The following is a 26737-nucleotide window of genomic DNA, read 5'->3' as shown; positions in this document are numbered from 1 at the left end:
ACAGATGATTATGTCAATAGATGTCAAAAAGGAAACTGAAAATATTCAACAACCATTGATGATTAAAAAAAAAAAACTGTCAGCAAAACAGATATAAAAGGTGTGATGAATACTTTCTCTGGTGGCCCCCTTGATCCTCACCTCCTGATGTTCATGCCTTTGAAGCATCCCCATTTGATTGTTGGTAGGACCTATGATTTGCTACTAATCAACAGAATGTGGCAAATTGTACACTACCATAACTATGTTATATTAGAAGACTCCATCTTACCAGAACACTCACTCTTAGTCAGTTGTTGTCCTTAAAGAAGCAAACTTCCTGCTGTGAGCTGCCCGTGGAAAGGATTATGTGGCAGGGAACTATATACAGCCTTTAGGTCCCAAGAGTAGCCTCTAGCTGACAGCTAGGGTAAAGCTAGGATATACAGCTTTATAACAATGAGGAAATGAACTTGTCAACAAAGTAAGTTGGATTCTGACTTGTATTGTTCTCCAGTAAGTCTCCTGATAAGAATACAGTTCAACTCATACCTTGATTACAGTCTGGTGAAACCATGAAGCAGGGAACCCATGCCTAGATTCCTGAACCACTCTGAACCACTGAAATTGAGAGATAATGAGTATGTATTGTTTTAAGCTGCTAAATTTGTGGTGATTTCTTACATAGCATTAGGAAATGAACACCGATTTTGCTACTTGGAATGGGGTTCTGCTGTAACTAATTCCTAATAATGTGGAGTGGCTTTAAAACCAAGTAGTAGTCACAGACTGGTAAATGCCAAAAAGTAATAACAATACATAACAGCGAAAGTCTACCTCACTAAGACTGAAAGCAAGTCAGTGATTTCTATTCTCACTTCTTGTATTCGATGTGTAAAGGAGGACCTAGCCAAGATAATAAGGCAAGAAAAATAAATGGCATACAGATGAAAAATAATAAAATAAAACTATTTTATTCACAGATGACATTATTGCTTACATAGAAAATCTCCCTCAAATCTGCAGAAACAATCCAGGACTAAAGTTGAAGGATATGAGGTGGATATATATAAATCAATTATTTATACATAATAGTAATAAACAAATTGGAATTATAAATAAAAAATCTACAATAGCACAAATGACATGAAATGTTCAGGAAAACAAATAAAAGGTGCAATATTTATATATTGAAACCCATAAAGCCTTGATAAAAGAATTACCCCCCAAAAAGTATGTAGTTATACTATGCTCAGAGACAATACTAAATATTTTAAAGACACCAATGTGAGTCAAATTGAGCTACAGGTTCAAGGCAATGACTATAAAAATGCCAGCAGGATTTTATATCTCTGAAGAATTGGCAAGCTCATTATAAAATTTATATAGAATGATGGTCATAAAATAGTCCAAACAATTTTGATGAAGAAGAACAAAGGTGAAAGAAGGATTCTTACTCCCTGATTTTGGGATTTACTATAAAGCTAAGATAGCATGGAAATAGGATAAGAACAAGCATATAGACTAATGTAACATAGTAGAAAATCCAGCTATGGATCCAAACATGTATCAACTGATTTTCAATAAAGGTACTTAGGGTAATTCTATAATGAAAAGATAATGTTTCCAACAAATGGTATTGAACAACTAGGTGTCTATGTGCAAAGAAGTGAACCACAGCGCTTAAACCTGACACATCTGCAAAAGTCAACTTTAAATGAACACAGACTTAAATGTAAAATCTAAAACCTAAGCTATAAAAAGTTCCAGAAGAAAGGGTAGGCAAAATTGTTATAACTATGAATTTAGCAAAGAGCTCTTAGGAAAACAGAGCACAGATTATAAAATAGTATTAAGTAGGATTTCACCAAAATCAAAACTTCTCTTTAAAGGACACTATTCAGAACACAAAGAGATAAGCCAAAGAATTGGAGCAAATATTCACTAACGGATATCTTATCAATTAAAGGACTTGTATCTAAAATATGCTATCAATTCTTTGATTCAATAATAAAAATGTGTCAACAAAAATTTGGAATCATTAAAAAAGAAGCAATATATTTTTAAAATAAGTACAAGGCAAGGTACTAATTATGCCTTAAAATGTAAATTAAAAACATAATGAGATAACACATCTACTAGTTTGGCTAAAATTAAAAAAATAAAAACTTATAGCACCAAATAGGGACACAGACAAACAATAACTGAAACTCTAATACATTGCTGTTGGGAATGCTCAATTTAATAGCTCTTTTGGAAGCAATTTTTAAGTTTCTCATAAGGTTAAACATACAGGTACTATATTACCCAGGTATTTATGTAATACAAAAAAAAACACACTCAGACATACACCTGTACTTAATTTATATAAGCAGTATTCATAGTAGTCCAAAAGTGGAAACAACCTAGATGGCTGTCAACAGATAGATACACAAATCATGTTCTAGCCATACAATGAAATACTACCTACCAATAAAGAGGAATGAAGAATTGATTATTGAAACACTGGCTAAATCTCACAATCATATATTAAATAAAAGAAATCAGACACAAAATTATCTGATATATATCATTTATATGACATACAGCATTTATATGACATTTTGGAAAGGGTAAAACCATGGGGATATTAATCAGGTTACAGTGTATGTTTGGGTTTAGGGAACTTTTGGGGATGTTGAAAATCATCTGTATCTAGTTCTGGTGACAGTTACATGACTATGTACATTTATTAAAATTCATTGACTCATACTCCAAAAGCGGATGAACCTACTTATGCATCTTATATCTTTAAAAACCTGACTTTGAGAATTAATATACTACTTCAGTTTACTTTTCTCTTGAGTCATATTTTATGAATTCCCAATTGCTTAATGTTTACAGAGTTACACTTCTTTTTAAAAATGAAACAGTTTGTATCTTTCATCTTTTAAAAGTCGAATATGTGAATGCAATTCAGAAACATTCCATAAAACTACTGACTTTAAACTTTGTAAAGATATAATTTAGGGTCTGGAGCTGTGGCTCAGTGACAGAGCACTTGCCTAGCATGTGCGAGCCACTGGGTTCAATTCTCAGCACCACATATAAATAAAAAATAAAATAAAGGTCCATCAACATCTTAAAAAAAAGAGTATTTTTTTTTAAAAAGATATAATTTATCACCTGGCTTCTACCACCAAAGAACTACCATGGTTCCTAAATTATAGAAACTATCAGAACTAAAGAATTAGGAAAAACCAAAACAAAACAATTTATTATCTCTGCTGGATCATGTGACTAAGGTTAAGGAGATGTTTGTAGTAACATCTATTTTGTAGAAATGTTGGAATAATCATATTTGCTCAAAGAATTTTGGGATTTCTCTCTCTGTTTTCTATTTTGGTTTTCTCTCTCCATATTCTATTTTTGAGGTAGAAACACTGTAACGTACAAACACATTTTATTGTTTGATGTTCCACACTTTCTATAAAGGGACTCAAATTATTTCATAAACAACTTGTATAAAGACCTCCTTTTAAACTTCTGCCTCATCCCTGGTCTTATGTACAATCTTATCTATGATCCATAGGAAACAACAGGTCCCTCTCCTCAACTTCGCTCGTATGAAATTTGTCTTCAGTTTCTCTTTGATTAGCTTCTTTGCCTTCTTATAGACAATACTCCATTCATTAAATGCCTTCCCAGTGGGCTTTTCCCCAACCTCCCCAGCTTTATGAGGACAAAGAGCTGAGAGATTTTGCTCAAATCCCAATGTCAGTTTGATATAATTAACACCTTCTTTCTTGGAAAGTTTATTACCTGCATCCCAATACCACAGATTTGTTTTAATCTATCCCAAATAATACTACAACTGCGAATAGCCTTCTAGGTTCTATTTCCACTTCATGCTTTTCCATTCAGTCTCATGACTCATCCAAGCCATTCCCATCACAATTTCTTTACTGGATCCCATAGACTTCTATCACTACATCACACCCTCAAGTCATGGTCATCTCAAAATCTTATTTTTCCATAGAATTCCTTAGTAGATCTTAAGTCACAAAACCCTTCTTCTCTGATCCTAACCTCCTTATCATTTGTACCTTCTATTGTACTATCTTCATAGGATGATCTCTGCCATTTCTGTAATCCCTCATATACAAATACTTCCAATTGATAGCCATATTTAATTTTTTGATCTATACAAACAGATTTCTTAATCTATTTATCAATATCTTAAAGTCTTGAACTCTCTTGAATTTCCATAAGATCCTTGATACTAATTTCCTACTATGAAAAGAACTAATAAGTGTTTTCTTAGTTTTGACGATCATCCATGGAATGTAGTCTGAGAGCTCCAGAAAAATGATGACATAGTTTGCTTCAAAACAATGATATCCTGTGCCAGTTGGCACCATTCCTACTCAGCAATGTTTTAAATCATCTTTTGTAGAAGTATTCTGATTTGGTTATGTGTTTCCCATCATTTTATTAAAGGCTATATCAAAGCTACATTTAAGATTCAATTATTCAGTTATTATTATAAATTTCATTATTTTAGTATATTATCATCCAAGAGGAACATAAATGCAAATGAAATGAAATAATTTATACTCACTTAGAAATGGGATTGACACTGGCTTCAATAATTGTTAAACACTTACAGCACTTTATATTTTCTGGGAATTCTTGTACACCTGAAAGGTGAAAACAAACAAACAAACCCAAAAGTACATGAGAGTGTTCCAGCAAAGTATAGTCCTAATGTTAACTAATTAAAACTACAAGTCAACATACAGTCTAAATGCCATTTTGGATAAACATTTAGTAGAAATGATAGCCTGATAATGTCACGTGGCATGCACATGTAAACGTATATTTTTGTAACAAAGGTTGAATCTCAAATAATACTTTGTTATAGCAATAGTTGGTAATTGTATATAAAAGTGAGGATGATTATTTTTGACAAGAGATAGATCTTGGCTCTTTATTAACCTAAAGAAATAAAATAAAAATACTTTAAATTATTTAGCTAGTACAATGCCCTAATAGGGAAAGAGAAAAATCAATAAATATAAAGAAAATTGAAGATAAAATCTTTCTTTCCAGGAATCATTTTATAAATTGGGAAGAATGGACACATACATACATGTGAAGAGTAGTTAAAGACACATCACAAAAATAATACACATTCCCAAACTAATATGGGGCTCTAATAAATTGCATAAAATTGTGTGTGTGTGTTTGTTGCATAGAGCATTGCTCTGGCTCTGCCTCAAAGTGTGAAAAGACAGCTGTGCTTCCTTGGGTCTTCCCTGTAATATTTGAGGTAGCTACCCTTGGAGAAATGCTCATTTGCTGTCACAGTTGGGCCACTAGATATGTGATAGAAAAACACAGTTTCTCCTACAAAACTGAAAATCAGTAAGTCAAATGTATTCCATAGTGTGAGAATCAAAGGACTAAAAAGATGCAGGGACATTTCCATCCATTAATACAAATGAATCAAATGTAGCAGTTCCTGTAAAAGTTAGGAGGAAAAACAACTCTATGAAATTGTTCCTATATGCCTGCATCACTACTTTCTCTCAGTTTTTGGAATTATCTTTAAGGACGTAAAAGTTTCCATTAAGAATTGGCCTTGCTCAGTACTTCGTGTTTTGCAGAAGGATAAGGAACATTATGTGGCAGTATATAGTAGAACATTTTGATAATGGATACACAAGAAAGAAAAGATTCCACCAGTCTAGATTTTGTGAATCTAGATCACCATGTCCACATAACCTTGAGGCCCAGCGAAGCAGCAGGAGGAAAGCCAAATCTAAGACAAGTAATTTATTCATTGTAAAGAAAGGGTTCAAAGAAGGAGATGGGATGTTCTTGACCCGTTTCTTGTTATGTGAAATTTCATAAGAAATTATGCTGGCCTTAAATTATTGCTGAAATATATTGGCTTCCAATTAAGAACTCAAGAAAATTTGGGAACTCCAGTATGTATGATTTAATAAGAAAATTTGATTCTCTTTTTTTGCGGAATGCTACAACCCTTAAAGCTTCCTTCATGAAGTGGACATTAAAATGACAACCGAGTATTATTATGGCCCTTTGGGAGCTCTAGGTCATGGGTTGGCAAACTTTTTCGGTTCAGAGTTCAGACAGAAGGATTTGGGGCTTTGTGGTCTCTGTTGTAAACTCTTCTGATGTAGTGCAGAAATAGACACAGAAAATATGTAAACAAATGTTCTAATAATAATTATAGATATTTGAATTTCATATAAAAATGACATCCAAGTCAGTAAGGAAAGATTTTCCCTTAGCATTCATGTTTGCTTTGCATATCTATGATCAACAGGGGTGCAGGATTCCTTTCTCTCTTTAGCAGGTTCTGTTAAGCCTCCAAGATGGGCTCATTTCATGCTGTTGTTCTTCATGCCATACTTACACAGGTCCTGCCTTAAAGATGGTATTTCCTTAGATTATGTGTAAACCAAGACATAGAAACAGAAGTATCTCTTTATCTTCTAATGAAAACAGAGTTTCTGATTGTGGCGGAAGTGATATTACATTATTTGTATACAAACTTTTATGACATTATTTACAGTTTAAATGTAAGATCATTCTGAGCAGAATCTGCGGGTTTAAAATGTAATCCTTGTTTTATCACTACTGCTCAGGTAAACAAAGGCAAGTCATTTAACATCTCAACGTTTTAGTTTCCTACTTTGAAAATTGGTGATTGGATAAACAATTTCATCATAGAAATGCAGTGAGGTCTGAAAGAGATAAGTGTCATAGTAATGTTATAATTATTAGAATTAAAAAAGAAGTAAAGGTGTCAGTAAAAGAATCAATAATTATATCAAAATAGGATAACATGAATTATGAATTTATGAAATTTATCTACCTTAAAGAACACAGGAAAGAGGTAGAAATTAGTGTGCTAAAAGACTGAAGAATTAAAGTATAGTGCATGTGTGTGTGTGTGTGTGTGTATACATATATACATATGCATTCTTTTAAAGCAGACTGTTTTGGGCAATTTTTAAAAATTTGTTCTAATTAATTTTACATGACAGTACAATGTATTTTGACACATCATACATAGATGGAGTATAACTTCTCATTCTTCTGGTTGTACATGATGTAGAGCTACACCTGGAATCATATATGCACAAAGTTCTGGAATCATATATTCACAAAGGGTAATAATATCCAATTCATTCTACTATCACTCCTACCCGCAAACGCCTCCTCTCCCTTCACTCCCCTCTGTTTAGTCCAAAGTACCTCTATTCTCCTCTATCCACCTTATTTGTGAATTATCGTTTACATATCACAGAATACATTTGGCCTTTGGTTCTTTGGGATTGGCTTATGTAGCTTAGCATGATATTCTCCTGCTCCATTCATTTACTGGAAAATGCCATAATTTCATTCTTCTTTAAGGCTGAGCAATATTCCACAGATTTCTTTATCCATTCATCTGTTAAAGGGCACCTAGGTTGGTTCCATAGGTTAGCGGTTTGTGAATTGAGCTGCTATCAACACAGTGGCTGTGTTACTGTAGTATGCTAATTTTAAATCTGTAACGTATACACCTAGGAGTGGGATAATGGGTCAAACCATGGTTGTTTCCATTCTAAGTTTTCTGAGGAATCTCCATACTGCTTTCTATAATGGTTGCACAAATTTCCAGCAACATATGAGTGTACCTCCTCCCCGCCAGTCTCACAAACATTTATTGTAGCTTGTATTAATGATAATTGCCATTCTGACTAAAAGGAGACGGAATCTCAGTGTAGTTTTGATTTGCATTTCTTAAATTGCTAGAGATGTTGAACATTTTTTCATATATTTGTTGATTGATTGGATTTCTTCTTCTGTGAAGTGTCTGTTCAGTTCCTTATCCCATTTATTGACTGGGTTATTTTTTGGGGGAGGGGGTTAAATGTAATCCCAGTTTCACCACTACTGCTCAGGTAACCATAGATAAGTCATTTAAAATCTCAATGTCCTAGTTTCTTTTGAGTTTTTTTATATGTCCTGGAGAGTAATGGTCTATCTGAGGTGCATGTGGTAAAATTTTTCTCCCATCTGTGGGCTCTCTCTTTACATTACTGTTTGTTTCCTTTGCTGTGAAGCAGCTTTTCAGTTTAATTCCATCTCATTTATTGATTCTTGATTTTACTTCTTATGCTTTAGAAGTCTTATTAAGAAAGTTCCTAAGATAACATTGTAGAGATTCAGGCCTACTTTTTCTTCTATTAGGTTCAGGATTCTAGTGCCTAAGTCATTGACCTACTTTGAGTTGATTTTTGTGCAGGGTGAGAGATAGTGGTTTAATTTCATTTCCCTACATAGGGATTTCCAATTTTCTCAGCACCATTTGTTGAAGAGGCTATCTTTTCTCCAATGTATGTTTTTTGGGGCCTTTGTCTAGTATGAGATAACTGTATTTATGTGGGTTTGTCTCTGCATCTTCTATTCTGTACCATTGGTCTATGTATCTGTTTTGGTACCAATACCATGCCATTTTTGTTACTATGGCTCTGTTGTATAATTTAAGGTCTGGTATTGTGATGCCTCCTGCTTTACTTTAAAAGCAGACTTTTAGTGTGTACAAATGTGTGTGTTATGTATCAAAAGTGCATGTGTATACAATGGAGTTTTACCCAGGCATAAAGAAAAATAAAATTGTTTCATTTTCAGGATAGTGAATGGAAATTGCAAATATTATGTTAAGCAAAATAAGTCAAATTTAGTAGGTCAAAGGTTGTATGTTTTCTCTTATATTTGAGAGCTAGAGAGGAAAATGGAAAAGTGTGGGGGATTTCATGAAAATAGAAGATAGAAGACCGAGAAGAAGAACAGGAGAAAGGGACCAGAGCGAGGAAGGAGGGGAAGTAAAAGGAAAATACTGAGGAGGGATACTGACCAAATTATATTGTTAATATTGCATGTATGTATGAATATGTAACAATAAATCCCACCATTATGTAAAAATGTGGAAAAATTATTTGTGTGTGTGTATTAAAATATATCATTATAAAACATGTGTCATCTTTGTGCCACACCTGTAAAGCTACTGGATTTGCAGTATGTATCCAAAGGAAATAAAACCATGACCTTGAAGAGGCATCTGGACTCTTGGCTACTTCTGCACTCTTCTATTCATTGCAGCATTATTCACAAGACCCCAAGGTATGGAAATAACATAGATGCTCATTGGATGAATGGATAAATAAATTGTGATATTGATATATACATATGCAAGAAAACATTATTTGATCTTAAAAAAAAAAAAGAAATCTTGCCATTTGCAGCAAGGTGGAGGACATTATTCTAAGTGAAATAACTTAGAGAAAGACAATCATTACACCATATCTTATATAGGGGAAATCTTGAAAAATTGAACTCATAGAAATAGAAAAGTAGAATGGTGGTTATCAGGCTCTGGGTGAGGGGGATAAAAAGATATTGGTCAAAGGATAAAAGCTTTCAGTTATGAGTAAGTTCAAGACATCTAATGTGTACTGTGATGACTACAGTTATTTAGACTGTATTGTAAACTAAAAAAAATCAGAGTTTAAAATTTTTTTTAAAAGTAACTAATAGGGCAAAAGGGTGGGAAGGGAAGGGAGGAGGCATGGGGTAAAAAAGATGATGGAATGAGATGGATATCATTACTCTAAGTACATGTATGAAGACATGCATAGTGTGAATATATTTTATATTCAACCAGAGATATGAAAAATTGTGCTCTATATGTGTAATATGAATTGTAATGCATTCTGTTGTCACATATAACAAATTAGAATAAAAATAAAATATTAATTAGTTTAAAAAAGTAACTAATAAGAGTGAGTTTTAAGCTCTGATTAAACAAAGTCAAATGCCAACTTTAAAAGAAGGACATTGCCAAAATGTTTTAAACTCTTTTTAGGGGGACATATCAGGCTTCCTACTAAATTATAAAGATAATAAATTCCTGTAAAATCATGCATTGCATAAAACAAATTTGGGGGTGTACCAGGGATTTAACTCAGTGGCACTCGACCACTGAGCATCATCCCCAGGCCTACTTTGTATTTTATTTAGCGACAAGGACTCACTGAATTGCTTAGCACCTCACTTTTGCTGAGGCTGGCTTTGAACTCATGATCCTCCTATGTTAGCTTCTGGAGCTGCTGGGATTACAGGCATGTGCCACCACATTCTTGGCATAAAATAAATTTTAAAGAATATATATTCACTGGTTGGAAAGATATCAGATTGTGTCCACTATGGTCTGGATACTTCTGCTCTCCCAAAATTCATGTGTTGAAATTGTGACCCATGGTGCTAAAGGTGGGGTTTTTGAGTCACAGAGGTTGAGCTCTGATGAACGGGATTAGTGTCTCAGAGAAAAGGCTCCAGAGAGCTCTGACCCTTCTACCATGTAAGGACACAGTGAGAAGGACAAGGAACTTTCTGCCTTCTTTTTAAGGGCACTGGTGATTCACACCACATGTTGCCCACAAGAATGAGCTCTCAGAAGACAGATTCTGCCAGAGCCTTGATCTTGTTTACATGTCACATGGTTTGTAATATTTTTGTTATAGAATCTCCAGAGTACATTAAAAATAAGCACACACATGAACGATTTTTTTTCTGTACTTTCAGAATAAGTTCATATAAATGAATAGCTACCATTGAAAAATCTTCTGGGTGCCAACCCTGGCTATTTTGGGGACTCTGAGGGAGTGCTACAAGTTGGGAGCCCTGCCAAATGAATGACAATCCCCGAGAACATGGTAAAACTTCAAGAAGTGGCGTTGTTCTTCCTAAACATGTGGGTTAGAGGGTATTTAAAGTGCGTGCACGCACGCACACGCACACACACACACACACACACCACTAAACCACTCAGATATACTAGATAGAAAAGCCAACAAATCTTTAAACTTAATAAAGCTGAAAGTAAGCTGTCTGGTGAAAAGTAATAAATTTCTAGATTTAAAAATACAGTATCTTTATCTTTTGTCAAATGTTAGATGTCCACATTCTCAATATTTTTTTTTGTATACACCATTTTTAAAGAAGTTTCATAGAGTTACTTGACACCAAAATGATGTTGTAAAGCAAGAAACATGGTAACTAGGAATCCAGTGTTCCACTGACAAGTAAGATAAAGGGAATCCCCAGAATGACAGTGAAATAGCTTAAGGCAACTGACTGCAGCAGGCCTGGAGAGCTAGCAGTCCAGATGGGGTCAGGCCAGAAAACTCCTGGAGACTTCCCCAGTAATATGTAAGTGTAGAGCTACCAACGCATTTAGATATATCAGCAGGAAATGTACCCAGTGTGGGGAGAGTCCTACAGTGAACTGATGAAATAGAGACAAAAAGCTAAGCAATAAACAAGATAATTATTAAATTCAGATAAAATGATGCGGCAAGAGAGAAAGAGTAGGCTATGAGCTTTATCTGTGGAGCAGATGGAGTTTATGCCTGGAAGTATTTTTTGCTGAGGTTTTCATAACTGTCTGAATTTGCTTATGAAAGTGGAAACACATTTGGAAAAACAAGTTTCCAGGGGCAGTTGACCATTTGTACTACATGGCTCCTGAAGTTCAAGAAATATCTAGAGCATGTCTTTACCTTATCGTTTAGCCCAAACATGGAAAAGTATTATAGCTAGTAGTTAAAAACACAGGTTGGAAAGGGATGACTGAGTCCCGGGCTTGTCACTTACTACCCATACTTTCTTGAGAAGACACTACAGTATCTAAGTATCATTCACTTACTTCTCATTTAATTCAAAAAGTTGCTCTGAGGATCTGATGATATGAATGTAAAGCATTTAGTATCCTATCTGGTAAATGCTCAATAAGTAATAGGTAAGATTATTTATACTTTCCTATGCCACTGGACAAAATCATCTAATTCTTCAAATAATTGTGTAAAGAAGACATATTAGGAAATAACATTTTAATTCTACAACAGTTGAACCAAATGTTCAGAACAATTAATCATTTAAATTTCTATTTAAATTCTGTAATTATTTAAATATCAAATTGGTGTTTATAGATGAAAATGAGCTTAGGTAGAATTTAACCCATTTTACCACCATATCTTTAATTCCTTTTACTCCATTACTCCTATTAAAATCGTTAGACTTGACATTAGAGTTGATGGTGGTTTTTATCTAAGTTGCAGAAGAGAAGAGAGTAAAAAGGGAATGGAATATGGATATAGTTTTTTAATGAATATTATTTTGGTTGGACAGCGACACAATGCCTTTATTTGTTTTTATGTGGTGCTAAGGATCGTACCCAGTGCCTCACATATGCTAGGCAAGTGCTCTGTGCTGAGCCACGGACTGCTGCCTGGAATCTGGATATAGTTTGAGTACAAGACCAATAGGTTTTTCTGATGAAATGAACATGAGATATAAGTAAAACAGGAATCAAGGATGACTCCAAATTTTTTTGTCCTGAGCAACTTACATGATGGAGTTTTGCCTTTAACTTAAATGGGAAAAATGATATGTGGACTAGATTTTGGAGAGAAGAGAGAATTCAGTTTTTCTATGAGACTTCTAATAAGATAATTTAGGTAGATATTTGGATATAAACTTAGCATTTAAGAGAGAGGTGTAGGCTATAAATTAAGACTTTGGAGATTCCTAGTATTTAAACCATGAGACAAATTATCAGCAGCATGATGTGAATGTACAAGGTGAAGAGAGGAAAACCAAGCATTGAACCATGAGGTGTTGCACAATGAGGATGCAAACAAGAGGAGGGATAAACAAAAAAGACTGGACAAGAGCAATCCATGAGATGCAAGGTAAAATAAAAGAATATTGAGTAATAGAATTCAAATAAAGAAAATGATTGAAGTGGGGAGAACTAATCAACAATTTCAAATGATGCTGACAAGTCACATGAGAGGATACTCCAGAGTTACCACTGGACATAGTAATCAGGTCATTGTGACTTTGACTGAGATGGTTTTTGATGGAGTAATTAGGCTTTAAATATGGAGTAATTCTAAGTTTGAGAGGATGGGAGGAGAAGAATTGCAAATAGAGTATACAGAAAACACTATTGCCTTTGCTACAAGGGCATGGGAGACTGTAAGGGCAAGAAGAGCCAAGAGTGTTTTTGGTTGTTTGTTTGCTGTTTTTGCTTTCTTAAGGTGAAAGAAATAGCAGCATACATGTATGCTGATCAGAAAAATCAAGTAGGGAGAAAAATATAGATAATGTAAAACAAGGTTGGGGAGAATCGCTGGAGTTATATACTTAGGCAGGCATAAAACATTGTTATTTGTAGAGATTGGCTTTAAAGGGAAACAGGAATAATTCACCTGCACCAACAGGCAGAAATCAGGAAGATGGGTACAGATGCTGGTAGTTGAGTAGATACGATAGTGAGAGGCTATGGAAGTAGCCATAAAGATGAGAGAGGAGGTATGGAAGTCTGAGACAGAGCAGTCATGAGGGAGAAGGAATACAAAATGATTATTGGGTGTCATTAAGGCTGCACCTCAGATTTATAATCATGAATTCAGTAAAATACCAATTACTGTAGTTGACTCTTCAGCTCCACTTGGCAACAGGTATAGAGTCAATGTCACTTAGAGCAGTATCTGTTGACATGAAAGAGCAGCAAAGATTCAAGGAGGTCCACAAGGAATTAATCTGATGATTAACAACCAAATTTGAACCATGTAAATAGGACAGAGAAAATAACAAGGACTGGAGGTGGTAATAAATGAGAAAAGAGTGGAATTAAATGGATTGAGGTTTTGATGGAGTCAAAGATAGTTGTAGCCAAGGAAGGACAGTAGGATAGGGTCAGAGACTGCGACTTATTAGTTGACAATGAATTTCATGATGTTTCCAAGACTACCTAAGTAAAGCCTAGGAACTCAATGGAAACTCAGCAAGTACTTGTTAAATTGCATCTAATTATGTTATATTTCACATTAATTGCTTGAAATAGAGAATTCATAAACATAGGAAGAAACATGATTTTAGTATAGAGGCTATAGATTGTAATTATATTTGAAGAAGAAAAGGGTAACTATCCTTTTCTGCCCAAACATAATATAGCAGATTTATTTAACAAATTATGAGTGATTTAGTATTCCTTCAAATGCATATAAAATTGCGTCTTATAAAGTTTTATACAAATCAAAATATATGAAAATAGTTATAGAGAGTGCATATTGAATGGTTATGTGATCTGAACTTCACAAATATCATCAGTTCAACTGATTTACTCTGAGATATATAGACATATGTTGATATGACACAAAAACTCTCAGGAAACTGAGGCAAGAGTATCCTAGATTTGAAGCCAGCCTCAGGAACTTAGTGAGGCTGTAAGTAACCTGCAAGACCCTTTGTCAAAATAAAGAATAAAAAGGAATGGGGATGTGGGGGTCAGTGGTTGAGGGCCCCTGGGTTCAATCCCTGGTACAAACAAAACAAAACAACCCCCCCCCCAATGTTATATATCTTATATAAAATGAAGTAAGGAAAACATTTATAGGATTGGAAATTTTTCATTTGATATTTTAATTGTGATATCAACTTTTGTAAAGGTGTTTTTCAATTTGAGAAGGCAGGCAGGTTATTTGTATATCTAATGAATTGGATTAGATTGAGAAGCCAGAAAAAATGAAGTTTATTGAGAAAATGTTGTAAGTAGTGTATTTCATTCTTACAAGAATTTTGTAGGGTGGTTTATTATCCTCATTGAAATAATAAATAAACTGAGGCTCAGAGGCTAGAAAGGATTTGAAATCAGAACAAATTCGTTTGAAATACTTTCATATTGTTGCCTATGCTAAGCTATGTCCATCAAATCTAAGATTTAAAATAAATCACTGTGGAATATAATTTTTAGCTACTCAAAGCTGGAAATGCAGCACTAAAGCAGAACAATCTATATTACATTTGTTCCATACTTACTCTTAGGTCAAATTAAAATAACCCCAATTTTCTGGAACTCAAGAGTTTAATGCATTTCAGGACTGACCATGTAGCATCTTTAAAGAGACCTTATAAGCTGCATTTGTTCTCTAATTTTCTTGGTCAAATTTAATATAGCATCAACTTCCCGGAACTTTGAGTGTTATGTTCAGGAAATAAACATATTTATTTCTGAATCTGCTATAATGACAAGAAGCACTTGAAGTTTTAGTCATAGTTTTTGTGTTCTTTATATACAATTCAACCATTAGTTATTAGAAGGAGCAAATAAAGAGTCTACTAAAAATAAGATGTCAACCTGAAGAAATTAAAACAGATGGTCTCATAGAGGAGATGATAGGAAAAACAACAAAGTTGATACCAGAACTCTTCACATCTACCATTCCTTTTTTGTGCAGAGGCAAGCTCTTGCACATACAAAAAGAACAACAAAAAAGGTCAATATCATGAACTATGATGAACCCAAATAAATATGGAAATGTTAACTTGTACTGATTACATTCATTTAAAAAAGATAATGCTATATAAAATATTTTGCTATAATTTCTGTTCAAAATTAAAACAAAATTAAAAATTTGAATATAAAAGGATAAAACGTGATTCATTATATATCAAAAAATCAACTGCTGGCAAATCATCAATAATTTTTTTTAGAGACAGCCACATAACTGACTCTGCCTTAGGAACATATCTGGGGAAAAATTTGAGAAGTGTTTATGATCTTGACCAACAGTGAGTTCACACAGGAGTGAATTTGACTTAGTCTACATGAGTTAATTAAAGTGACACTTTATTCCCTCTTTCTCCTTCTCTGTCTGCTTCAACAACAAAAATTTTATTATGTGAAATGGACTATTTAACATCGCTTCACATTTGACCAATGAATTCTTTCCTTCATTACCAATTGACTACTTTATTGAGCATTCACTACACCTGCATTCTGATAGAGGCTACTGAGAATGTAGAAGGTAATGTTCAGTTCTTCTTTGTAAGGTGTTTAAGATGGGAAGAAGCAAGGAATGATACAGGGAAGACCCAATGGCTCATTACCAATTCAATTTTGTTCTCTTATAATAGTTTTAGACTGTACTGGGACACAGAAAACACAGAAATCCCTTAGTTCAGAAAGGAGTCTGCTGTGACAAAGAGCCTGAGGTAGACTTCAGAGGTGGGAGAGGACAGGGCAGTTCCTTTCTTCCTTTATTTAATCACAGGATCAGACTGCAACTTGTCTCCCATGGAATAAGTGCTGGCAACACATGTAAAACATTATTCTTTGGTTTCATTTCCTGATGAAGGTTATTAGATGGAGTTAAAAGATCCTGGCATCAGGCTGATAAGGTAGCAGGAGAGAGACCTGGTTTTTGTTGTCAAGAAGTTCTTTAATTGAAACAGAGAGTCAATCCCCAGTTTATTTTAATACTATAATCATGGGCAGAAGTAGATTCTGTTGAAAGGGAAAGTATTCTTAAAGTGAAGGAAACGGTAGTGATTTCCAGATAAATAACACACTGACAGTGTGTTGAAAGTGAGGCATTTAGTGGGGCAAAATAATAAGCTTTACTCTAAGTAAATGGTCTAATGTTTTGTCAAACACCAAAGAGCACATCCATGGCATATGAAAACAAATGCATGGTAAACATTTCCCCAGTAACCCATACGAGGCATCCTAAAATAGACTCCCCTAACAATATAAACATATACAATAGCAGAATCTCTATTCTTCTCTTAATATACTCAGATGTTTAAAGATGTTTACCATTTAACTTGTGGCACATTTCTGATTTCTCAAATGTACTTGAAAGAGAAAAAGCCCCTCTCTTCCTTGCAAATAGAGGATATGACTTATCTTCAGTTTTTGTGAGCATTTGGGGAAAGGGATAGAATAATTAGCAAGGCAATAAAACATAATAATGCCTTCAACTCTAATTGCTTTTCATTAAAACTAACAATAGTGCTTTTGCCCACTGTGATGCTGTTCAAATCCATTCATGTATCGAAATAAGTTTTAGAAGATGAGAGAAAAATCAAGTAATTGCTGCAGAATTAGGAAGAGCTTTCAAATTGATTCATTTTCATTAAAGTACTTAAGTTATAGTGTCAAAGTCTCTATGAAGCTATGATAAATCAACAATCAAACTTGAAATGGAATTATTGCCTAATTAAGCCTTATCATTCATTATCTTGCTTTACCATATAAAACAATTTATTCCATTATGACCATGTATCAGCTCTACAAACAGGCATAAACTTTTTATTCAGAGATCACAATATCATGAAATGTATTCATCTTTGATGCACATAAGATTTCAATTTTTCTATTGCATAACAGATATAAAAAATTCATTGGAATGGAAAGTCATGCTATTACCCTTGCATTACTGCATATTATAAGGGNAACACCTTAAAAGAGCGTACTACAGGGATACTGCCACATCGATGTTCATAGCAGCACAATTCACAATTGCTAGACTGTGGAACCAACCCAGATGCCCTTCAATAGATGAATGGATAAAAAAAATGTGGCACTTATACACCATGGTGTATTACGCAGCACTAAAAAATGACAAAATCATGGAATTTGTAGGGAAATGGATGGCACTAGAGCAGATTATGCTTAGTGAAGCTAGCCAATCCCTAAAAAACAAATACCAAATGTCTTCTTTGATATAATGAGAGCAACTAAGAACAGAGCAGGGAGGAAGAGCAGGAGGAAAAGATTAACATTAAACAGAGACATGAGGTGGGAGGGAAAGGGAGAGAAAAGGGAAATTGCATGGTAATGGAGGGAGACCCTCATTGTTATACAAAATTACATATAAGAGGTTGTGAGGGGAATGGGAAAATAAACAAGGAGAGAAATGAATTACAGTAGATGGGGTAGAGAGAGAAGATGGGAGGGGAGGGGAGAGGGGATAGTAGAGGATAGGAAAGGTAGCAGAATACAACAGTTACTAATATGGATTATGTAAAAATGTGGATGTGTAACCGATGTGATTCTGCAATCTGTATTTGGGGTAAAATTGGGAGTTCATAACCAACTTGAATCTAATGTATGAAATATGATATGTCAAGAGCTTTGTAATGTTTTGAACAACCAATAAAAAAATTAAAAAATAAAAAAATAAAACTTAAAACTTAAAATTTAACTGTAAATTTACCACTTCTATTTTGTGTAGAGGCAAGCCCTTGCACATAAAAAAGAAAAAAAAAGGTTAATATCACAACTTATAATGAACCCAAATAAATATGGAAAAGTTAAATTGTATTGATTCTATTCATTTAAAAAAAGATACTGCTATATGACATATTTTGCTATAATTTGTGTCCAGAATGATGAAAACAATTAAAAATTTTAAATTAAGATAAAGATGGTACATATTTCTGGGGTAACATAAACATAATCTTCAATATACCTATACATTGTATAATGTTTATATTAGGTTCAACATACCGATCTTAAACATTTATTATTTCTTCATGATAAAAACATTTAAAATCTTTTTTTCTAACTTTTGAAATATACAGCAGTTTGTCATCAATGGTCATTCTACTGTGCACACTAGATCTTCTTGTGCCAATCTTAACTGTAATTAGTATCCACTGATCACCTTCTCCCCATCCTTTCAAATTATAAGTACGTAAAAATTATGAGCATATGGTATTTATCTTGAGAAACTTAAAATGAAAATAAGATATAATATTAGTAGGTCTCTATCCTATCTATACCCAATGATAGAAAAACATGTATTTTTATTATAAGTAAAAAATTTTTAAAAAACCAACAATTTGTCATAATGTGAAAGGTGAAGAAAAATACTAAATCAATATTTCCTGGACCATATAGTTGGCAGTATATTTCAATAAAAATATGATTATTGTTTTAAAAAAGCCCCAAATGTGTTAGAAAACTAAAAGCAATTGAACAAGTAGTAAGACAGTAGATGAAGGGGAATAGCAAAAATAACTGCTGTTGGAAGTAAAAATTGATAAACTTGGAAAATAAAAGACTAATGAGCCAAAGAGTATTATTTGAAAGATTTAAAAACTAGAAAAAATTCTGGCAAAGTTAATAGAATAAAATATGAAACAATGTTAGTGTAATGGTTTAGATATGAGGTGTCCCCCCAAAGCTCATGTGTGAGAAAATGCAAGAAATTTACAGCTAGAATAATTGGGTTATGAAACTAATCAGTGCATTCGTCTACTGATATGAATTAACTGGGTGATAACTGTAGGCAAATCGGGTGTGACTGGAGGGGTAGGTCACTGAGGACATGCCATTGAAGTATATATTTTGCTTCTGATGAGGGAAGCTCTCTCTACTCCTTGATCACATGTTCTGAGCTGTCTCTGCCATATGTCACATGTCTCTGCCACACCTTTCCACCATGATGTTCTGCCTCACCTTGGACCTATAGCAATGGAGTTTCAGGACATTTATTGATTGAAACCCCAAAGAATTTTTTTTTCTCCTCTACAGTGTTCTTGTCAGGTCTTTTGGTCACAGTGATGAAGAAGCTGACTAAAACAGGAAGGCAAAGAAGGAGAACAGTCACAGATATGGTGTAGATTTATAAAAAGTATAAGAGAAAATCTGGGTGATAAAATGGATTATCTCCTAGTTAAATTATAATTTATGAAAAAGTGACACAAGAAGATATAAAGAAATAACAACTTACAGTGAAATACAATTTTTACATATAGATGACATGATTTACATATAAAAAATGTAAAAATCTGCTAGTTCTATATTAAAACTATATTCAGCAGCTAGTTGAATGTAAGATAAAGATGTCAAAATTAGTAGTTTCTACAGAGTATCAACCAAAATTAGAAAAAAAGTATTTTTTTAAAAAGGGGTACAACTTATAAAAGTAATAACCTAAAATATTTGGAAATAAATATTAACAAAATGCATGTAATATCTTCTTGAAAAAAATCACAATACTCCAGAAACAAAAATAAGACCTATATAAAGAGAAATAGCATGTTCATGGATTATAATATTCACCATCAGAAAGCTATAAGCTCATTCCAATTAATCTTTAAATCTAAGACAATTTTATAAAATTCCCACTAGATTGTTTGCATAGCTCAAAAAGTTGAAACTAAAATTCCTAGGGGAGAATTCAGACCTAAGAATAACAAAGACACATTTGAAAATTTAAAAAACAGTAAAAAGAGAACTTGTAAGTTCAGATATTATAACTTAATATTAAGTTATAGTGATTGGAACAATGTGGCAATAGCACGGGAATAGGCGAATATGTTAATGGAACAAAAGAGATTTTGGGAAAGACTTTTTATACCTAAATTGGGTATAAAAATGAAACAAACTCTAAATCAGTAAGCAAACAAGGGACTCTGTAAATGTTGCTGGCACAAGTAATCATCTATTAATACAAAAAGAGAAGAGAAAAAAGAATTTTTAAAAATATTTTAACAGGATTCTTTTTATTTTAGCATTTACTATTTCAAAGTAAAACATATACATCTCTAATCTTGTACTTCTTACTCTTCTGAAAATATGTTTACTTGATTATTTTACTTTCTGGAAATAAATTCATTACTCTTTAATTACTATATTGTCAGCTCTCGAATAATTATTTCTCCTCCCATAACCTTAAGTTTTCATTTTTCTGCTACTAGCAATAATATTGTTCTAATTCTACATTATTGGGAAATTTCTTTTTTTTATTGGTTGCTCAAAACATTACAATGCTCTTGAAATACCATATTTCATACATTTGATTCAAGTGGGTTATGAACTTCCATTTTTACCACGTGTACAGATTGCAGGATCACATTGGTTACACATCCACGTTTATACATACTGCCATACTAGTGTCTGTTGTATTCTGTTGCCTTTCCTATCCTCTATTATCCCCCCTCCCCTCCCATCCCCTCCCATCTTCTCTCTCTACCCCATCTACTGTAATTCACAAAATGAAGTGCAAATGAATTAAATGTCTAAATGTAAAAAACAATCCATTAGTTTGAGAAGAAAGTATAGAAAAGTATCTTGTGATAGTAAAGCAAGAAAGAATTACTTCAATGTGTTATATAGACTATAAAGGTTCGAATGATAAATTTTATTACATTGAATTTGGAATTATTTTATGACAAATGACATCTCAAAAAAATTGGGAGATGATATTTGTAGCCCATATAACCAACAAGGAACTTAACAGTATATAAATCTTTCAAATCACCAAGAACCTAAAAGACAAACAATCCAAAATAAAAATATGAAACAAAAAAGATAACCTGTAGAGATCACTAGACTGGCCAATTAAAAAAAAAAAAGCTTAAAATGCCAACTTAGTAACTAGGGAAATCTAAATTATCAAGTTACCTTGTAGGTCCATCTTATGGGTCATCATGCAACATATCTAATACCTGAGTGTGAGCAAGCATATGGAGCGTGGGAACTGTGGTACCTTTGTGGGTGCAAGTAGATTAGATCACATCAATTACCAAAGATGAATTTCAGAAACACAATATGGAATAAAAAATTTGTAGATAATCTACACAATATGTTAGCACTTCACTCAAACTTTACATACATTAATTCTGAGAGAAAGAAAGTGGGAAGGGATGAGGATAAGCATTTATATGTCTCTGTAATTTTTTTCTATTTTAGAAAGGGGTATGATATCTATAATAAATGTTTACATTTTTAATCTCCATGTTAGGCACATGTGGGCCACAGTCACATTAACATTGGTGTCTCTCTTATTTTCTTCATGCTTAAAATATTTGAGTGTTTAAAAATTATAACCATATAAATATTTTAATATATCTAAGTATCAAGTGTTTTTAATAAAATATATGTGAGAATGAATATACAAAGTAAAGAGGCTGGACCCTTGGCTTAATTTAGGAGTTCAGAGACCTCATAGGAATAATGACCCTTGAATTGAATATTGAATAGACTAAGATTGAAACAGAGTAAAAGAGGTGTGAAAGGTGAATTAGGCAGAGGAAATAATACAAATATAGTAAAAGAAGCACTGAAACAGTGAAATATTTGAAGAAGCTTTTCTGTGTTCAGACAATGAATTTCAAAAGAACAGCTCATCCTTGGTGGGATGGACATTTGGAATGAAAGCCCTGGTAGTGTGGGGATTCTCAATTATGTGTTAGGGAGTCTATATTCTTCCCTAGATCTTCTGAAGTATCTAAATTGGAAAGTAATGTCTTAGCAACTTACAAAGAGTACTAAAGCTTTCTTGTGGAGGATGAGTTTGAAGATGGTGGTAGCAATGCTGGAGATAGGGCAATCAATTAGGAGTCAATTTAATTAGTCTTGGAAACCCAATGGTAACTAAATTAAGACTGTAGCAATAGGGATAGTAAGAGGAGAGTGGACTTGCCACGTGCTATATATTTAGGTGGCCAATTTGGCAGGAGTTGGTGACAGAATGGATATAGAAGTTGGAGAGGAGAATGGATTTTTGCATTGAATGCCTGTGTGGGCCACAGTCACATTAAAAGTGAACTGGAAAATGTAGGAAAAGAGAATTGGAGTGGGTGGTAAGTTTGGTTTAAAATACACTATGTTCAGTGTGTTTGTGGAATATATTATAGCTATTCCCAGCATGTACTAGGCCATATAGTCCAAAGCTTAATGGATCAAGCCAAAGCTAGACATGAAGTAGTCATTATGCCAAAGAACAAGGACATTTAACATATTACAGCATGGCAGGTAGAGCAGATTTTAGTGATGACTCATTACTTACTGTAGTTTTATTTCTGTCTTTTCTACAACTCAGTATAGATTCCCAGTGTTCTAGATGGGACCCTATGTTATGTGGGGGTCTCTAATGTAATATAACATAAAACTATAATTTTTTAAAAGAATGCTTCCATACAATGCTACTTACCTCCCAAACAGTTACTGTGCACCTATCTCGTGCACTGTATATTGTGATACTGCTCTGAATAGAGAAATGAATAAGAGAGTTTCTGATTTTGACTTTTTATGTTTTTTATTTCTAGTTATACATGACAGTAGAATGTATTTTGACATATCATACATACATGCAGTATAACTTCCCATTTTTGTGGTTGTGCATGATGTGGAGTTATACTGATTGTGTATTCATAAGATGCATAGAAACTAAATTAAGAAGTGAAATAAGTTTAAAACAAAAGCACACAGAAAGTAAAAAGATATCACAGGGGGAAAGAATGATGTATTACTCTATGTATGGTGTCAGGAAAGTTTCTCAGAATAATTGACATCTAAAGTGTTTTTTTAAAGGCAGAGAGGACTCTGAATGATGGGATATAGCACTGGGGAGGAAGGAGTATTCTGGGCAGAGGAAAGAGTACAGATCCTGTGTCACAGGAGTGAACTGAGGTCTTTGGGAATGACCATTTGGGTTGCCTGAAGCTGAAATGGAAAGGAAAGGGCAAGTTGGAGATATGGTTACAAAGGTAGATAGGAGCTATTCATAAAAATTGTGCAGATAGCTTTCTGCACACAATTGCCCACTTATATAAAGGTTTTAATACAAACCAGTATTTTTGAGAGAAAAATGGTGAATCAGGATGACAGGCAGAAGAATTGGATGTGAAAAGTAAAGACTGGAAGCCAAGTGGAAAACCAAGATCAGATTTAACCTCAGCCTCTGAGTGAATTAATTTATTAAGGGGCCACTCATCTAATTCAAGCACATTTCAGGCAAATTTTGTACTTGGTTTGATAGTACATGCATGAGCCTCCTTCTCAAACATGCTATGTTCTTCCATTAAATACCAGTACTGCTGATTTCTCTTGCCACTGCCTCTTTCCCACCAGGGGTTTTGCAACCTTGTCAGTGGTGATGCTGATGCTGCCTTTATTTCCTGCTCTGTTCTTCCTTCACTTGACAGACTTCCAAAGGAGATATAATGCTCCTTAAGTAAATGCCTGGGTCTCCCACAGAATTCAGCAACAGCTTTTTTAGTTATAATTTTCTGAAAGGGCTGATATGAAAAGTTTTGTGCCATATGTGTAGTTTCTAGCAATGCTTGATGAATCATCATACTCATCAAGCCTTCAGTATGGTATTAGTGCTGCAGAGTGGTTCACCATCTCTGGCCTGAGTTTTTGATTCCCAGCACATAGTTAACTATAAGCAAAGCTAAAAGCCACTAAATGATAGTTTCAAGGACTTCTAAGGATGCTCATAGACTACTTTGTAGGTAGAGAAGTATAACGTTCAGTTCGCTTGCTGGAAATAAAAATAAATTTGCTATAAAAGGGCCATCAGGAAATATTATATACTCTCAAAAAATGCCACATTTCAGGAGATCCAAGATGGCGGAATAGAGGCTGCTCCACCGCATAAAACCAAGAGAATAGACAGGCAGCTTCTCCTCAAGATGAGTGAACAAAACAAAAAAGGAGGGGACTTTACTGGAGCTTAAAACTGGACGTTCTAAGCAGCCTGGGGACACAGGAGGTTGGATACAATAAAATAAGGAAAAAAATCACCAGTGGCACAGCCACTGCCACAGCCGGGCCTGAATCTCCAGCCAGAGAGGTCCCTCCATGAGCATAATGGAGGGAAAAGGGAATTAAAGAAACCTGCACTTTTGGGAGATGTGTCTAGGTCCAGAGCATTTAGAGTCCAAGGACATTGCCCCCAAACCTGAGACAGGCTACACAATATCTGTGTGCAGGGAAGAAGCCACCATCTCTCCAGGTGGTGTTCCAAGGACAAAGGAAGGAAACATTTAGCAGCGGAAGTGCAGGGGTCTGCAGCTGAGAAAGCCGATTCCTGGCAGACCTGAGTATGGCTCGAAATACAGGCCCAGGAAACACACTCTGTACAACACAGAGTGTGCTTAAGTGAACAGAAGAAAATCAAACGTGGAGAGAGGTTTACATAGGGGACAACTGGTTGAGGAAACTCACTTAGCTTGACTTCTCCCCCTCTAATCTGACTGCTTGAAGGACCTGCTGGGAGAGACACATCTGCTTGGGAACTCAGAAGGGCAGGGGTGGGAGAGATTGTTTGGAGACTGAACTAGAGACCAGGAAATGTGAGTTCTACAGGTGACATAGGAGACTAAGAATTGGCTCCCCTACTATACAAGTGGAACCCAGGGGAGATCCCTGGGGTAAAGCCTTCCAGTGTGGACCAACAATTACTGGGCCCTGGAGATGTACTGATTTAAAATCTCCAGACCAACTGGCATTCAGAGAAGAGCCTAGAGCTCACCTAAGCCTAAATCTTTAATCAGATTACCTTTCTCACTCCAGTAAGCCAGAGAGTGGAACATCACACTCCAGAAGACTCCAACTACAACTGCTGAGAAGAGAAGCTGAATCTTTTGAACTCCAACAGAAAGAATTCTTTAACTTTTCATCAAGATTTTTTTTCTTTTCTTTTTAAAATTCTTTTTCTCTGTTGAATTGTGATTTTGATGGCACATGGACATTTATACAGTTTCATATTTTTCTTTCTCATCTAGCATTTTTGAAGCCAGTTATTTTATGTGGCTTAGGTTTTTTTTTGTGAACTAGGATGTTTGATTGGTATATTTTAGTTTTGCTTTGTATTTTATTTTTAATTTTTTTAAAAAATTTTTACTTTGTGTATATTTTTCTCCTACCTGTTTCCCTTGATTCTCTTTTTTTTTCTGCTAACAATCAACCTCTACGGTTCTTTCTTTCACTCTTCCTTTAATATTTTACTTCTGTCTTCTCTCCTATATCACTTTTGTTCTCACCCTATCCACCATTTGAAATTGTAAGCCATTTGGCAAACTTGCTGTTTTTATTAGAGTAACTGATCATACCATTTCTGTTTATTGTGATAATTAACATTGTAAGTGTCACAGTAGAAACTATTTGGTTTAATGTTATAAATCGTTTGCATTGATTGTTGTTATTATTTGTCTCCCACTAAACAGTGAGGTACTGGAAACCTTCAGGAACACTATGAGTCCAAGGGTATAGAAACTCTACTGACTCAGATCCATATTATTAGATGGGTAGACATACAAACAACATGAAAAATCAAGGGAACAAATAACCCTAAGCAAATCAATATACTCTAATAATAGAATCTAAGCACATCACAGTGGAAGAAATGAGAGATAAGGAGTTTAGAATGTATATAGTTAAACTGATCTACAAAGTAAAGGATGATGGGGCTGGAGTTGTAGCTTAGTGGTGGAGTGCTTGCCTCGAAGGTGGAAGGCACTGGATTAGATCCTCAGCTCAGCACCACACAAAAATAAAACAAAGGTATTGTATCCTTCTACAACTAAAAAAAAGGATAATGTAAGAGAGCAAATATAGGTAGCAAAAGATGAATTCAATAAAGAGATAAAGATTCTAAAATAAAAATCAAACAGAAATCCTCAAAATGAAGAAAACAATAAACCAAATTAAAAATTCAATGAAAAGCATCACTAACAAACTAGACCACTTGGAAGACAGAACCTCAGGCAATGAAGACAAAATATATAATCTTGAAAATACAGTTGGCCACAGAGAGAAGATGTTAAGAAACCATGAACAGAACTTCCAGGAATTATGAGATAACATGAAAAGATCAAATTTAATATTTATCAGGATAGATGAAGGTATGGAGATACAAACCAAAGAAATGCATAAACTTTTCAATGAAATAATATCAAAATTTCCCTAATCTAAAAAAATGAAATGGAAAATCAAATACAAGAGGCTTACAGGACCCCAAGTGCACAAAATTACAACAGACTCATATCAAGTCATACTATAATGAAAATGCCTAGCATAAAGATAGAATTTTAAAGGATTCAAGAG

The 26737-nt window shown here is 34.2% G+C and overlaps 1 protein-coding gene across 10 annotated transcripts in view; it reads right to left on the bottom strand.

The window, feature by feature from the left end:
- Lrrc7 (leucine rich repeat containing 7) overlaps positions 1-26737 on the bottom strand; it is a 432103-nt gene that overhangs the window by 254903 nt on the left and 150463 nt on the right. For all 10 annotated transcript variants that reach the window (XM_048814043.1, XM_048814046.1, XM_048814045.1 and 7 more), the window contains one exon: positions 4580-4658. In XM_048814043.1, the coding sequence (XP_048670000.1) occupies positions 4580-4658 (79 nt within the window). The remainder of the gene's footprint in view (positions 1-4579; positions 4659-26737) is intronic.

Source organism: Marmota marmota, unplaced genomic scaffold (genome assembly GCF_001458135.2).
Source record: "Marmota marmota marmota unplaced genomic scaffold, marMar, whole genome shotgun sequence".
NCBI lineage: Eukaryota > Metazoa > Chordata > Mammalia > Rodentia > Sciuridae > Marmota > Marmota marmota.
This window is presented reverse-complemented; position numbering and strand designations above follow the sequence as displayed.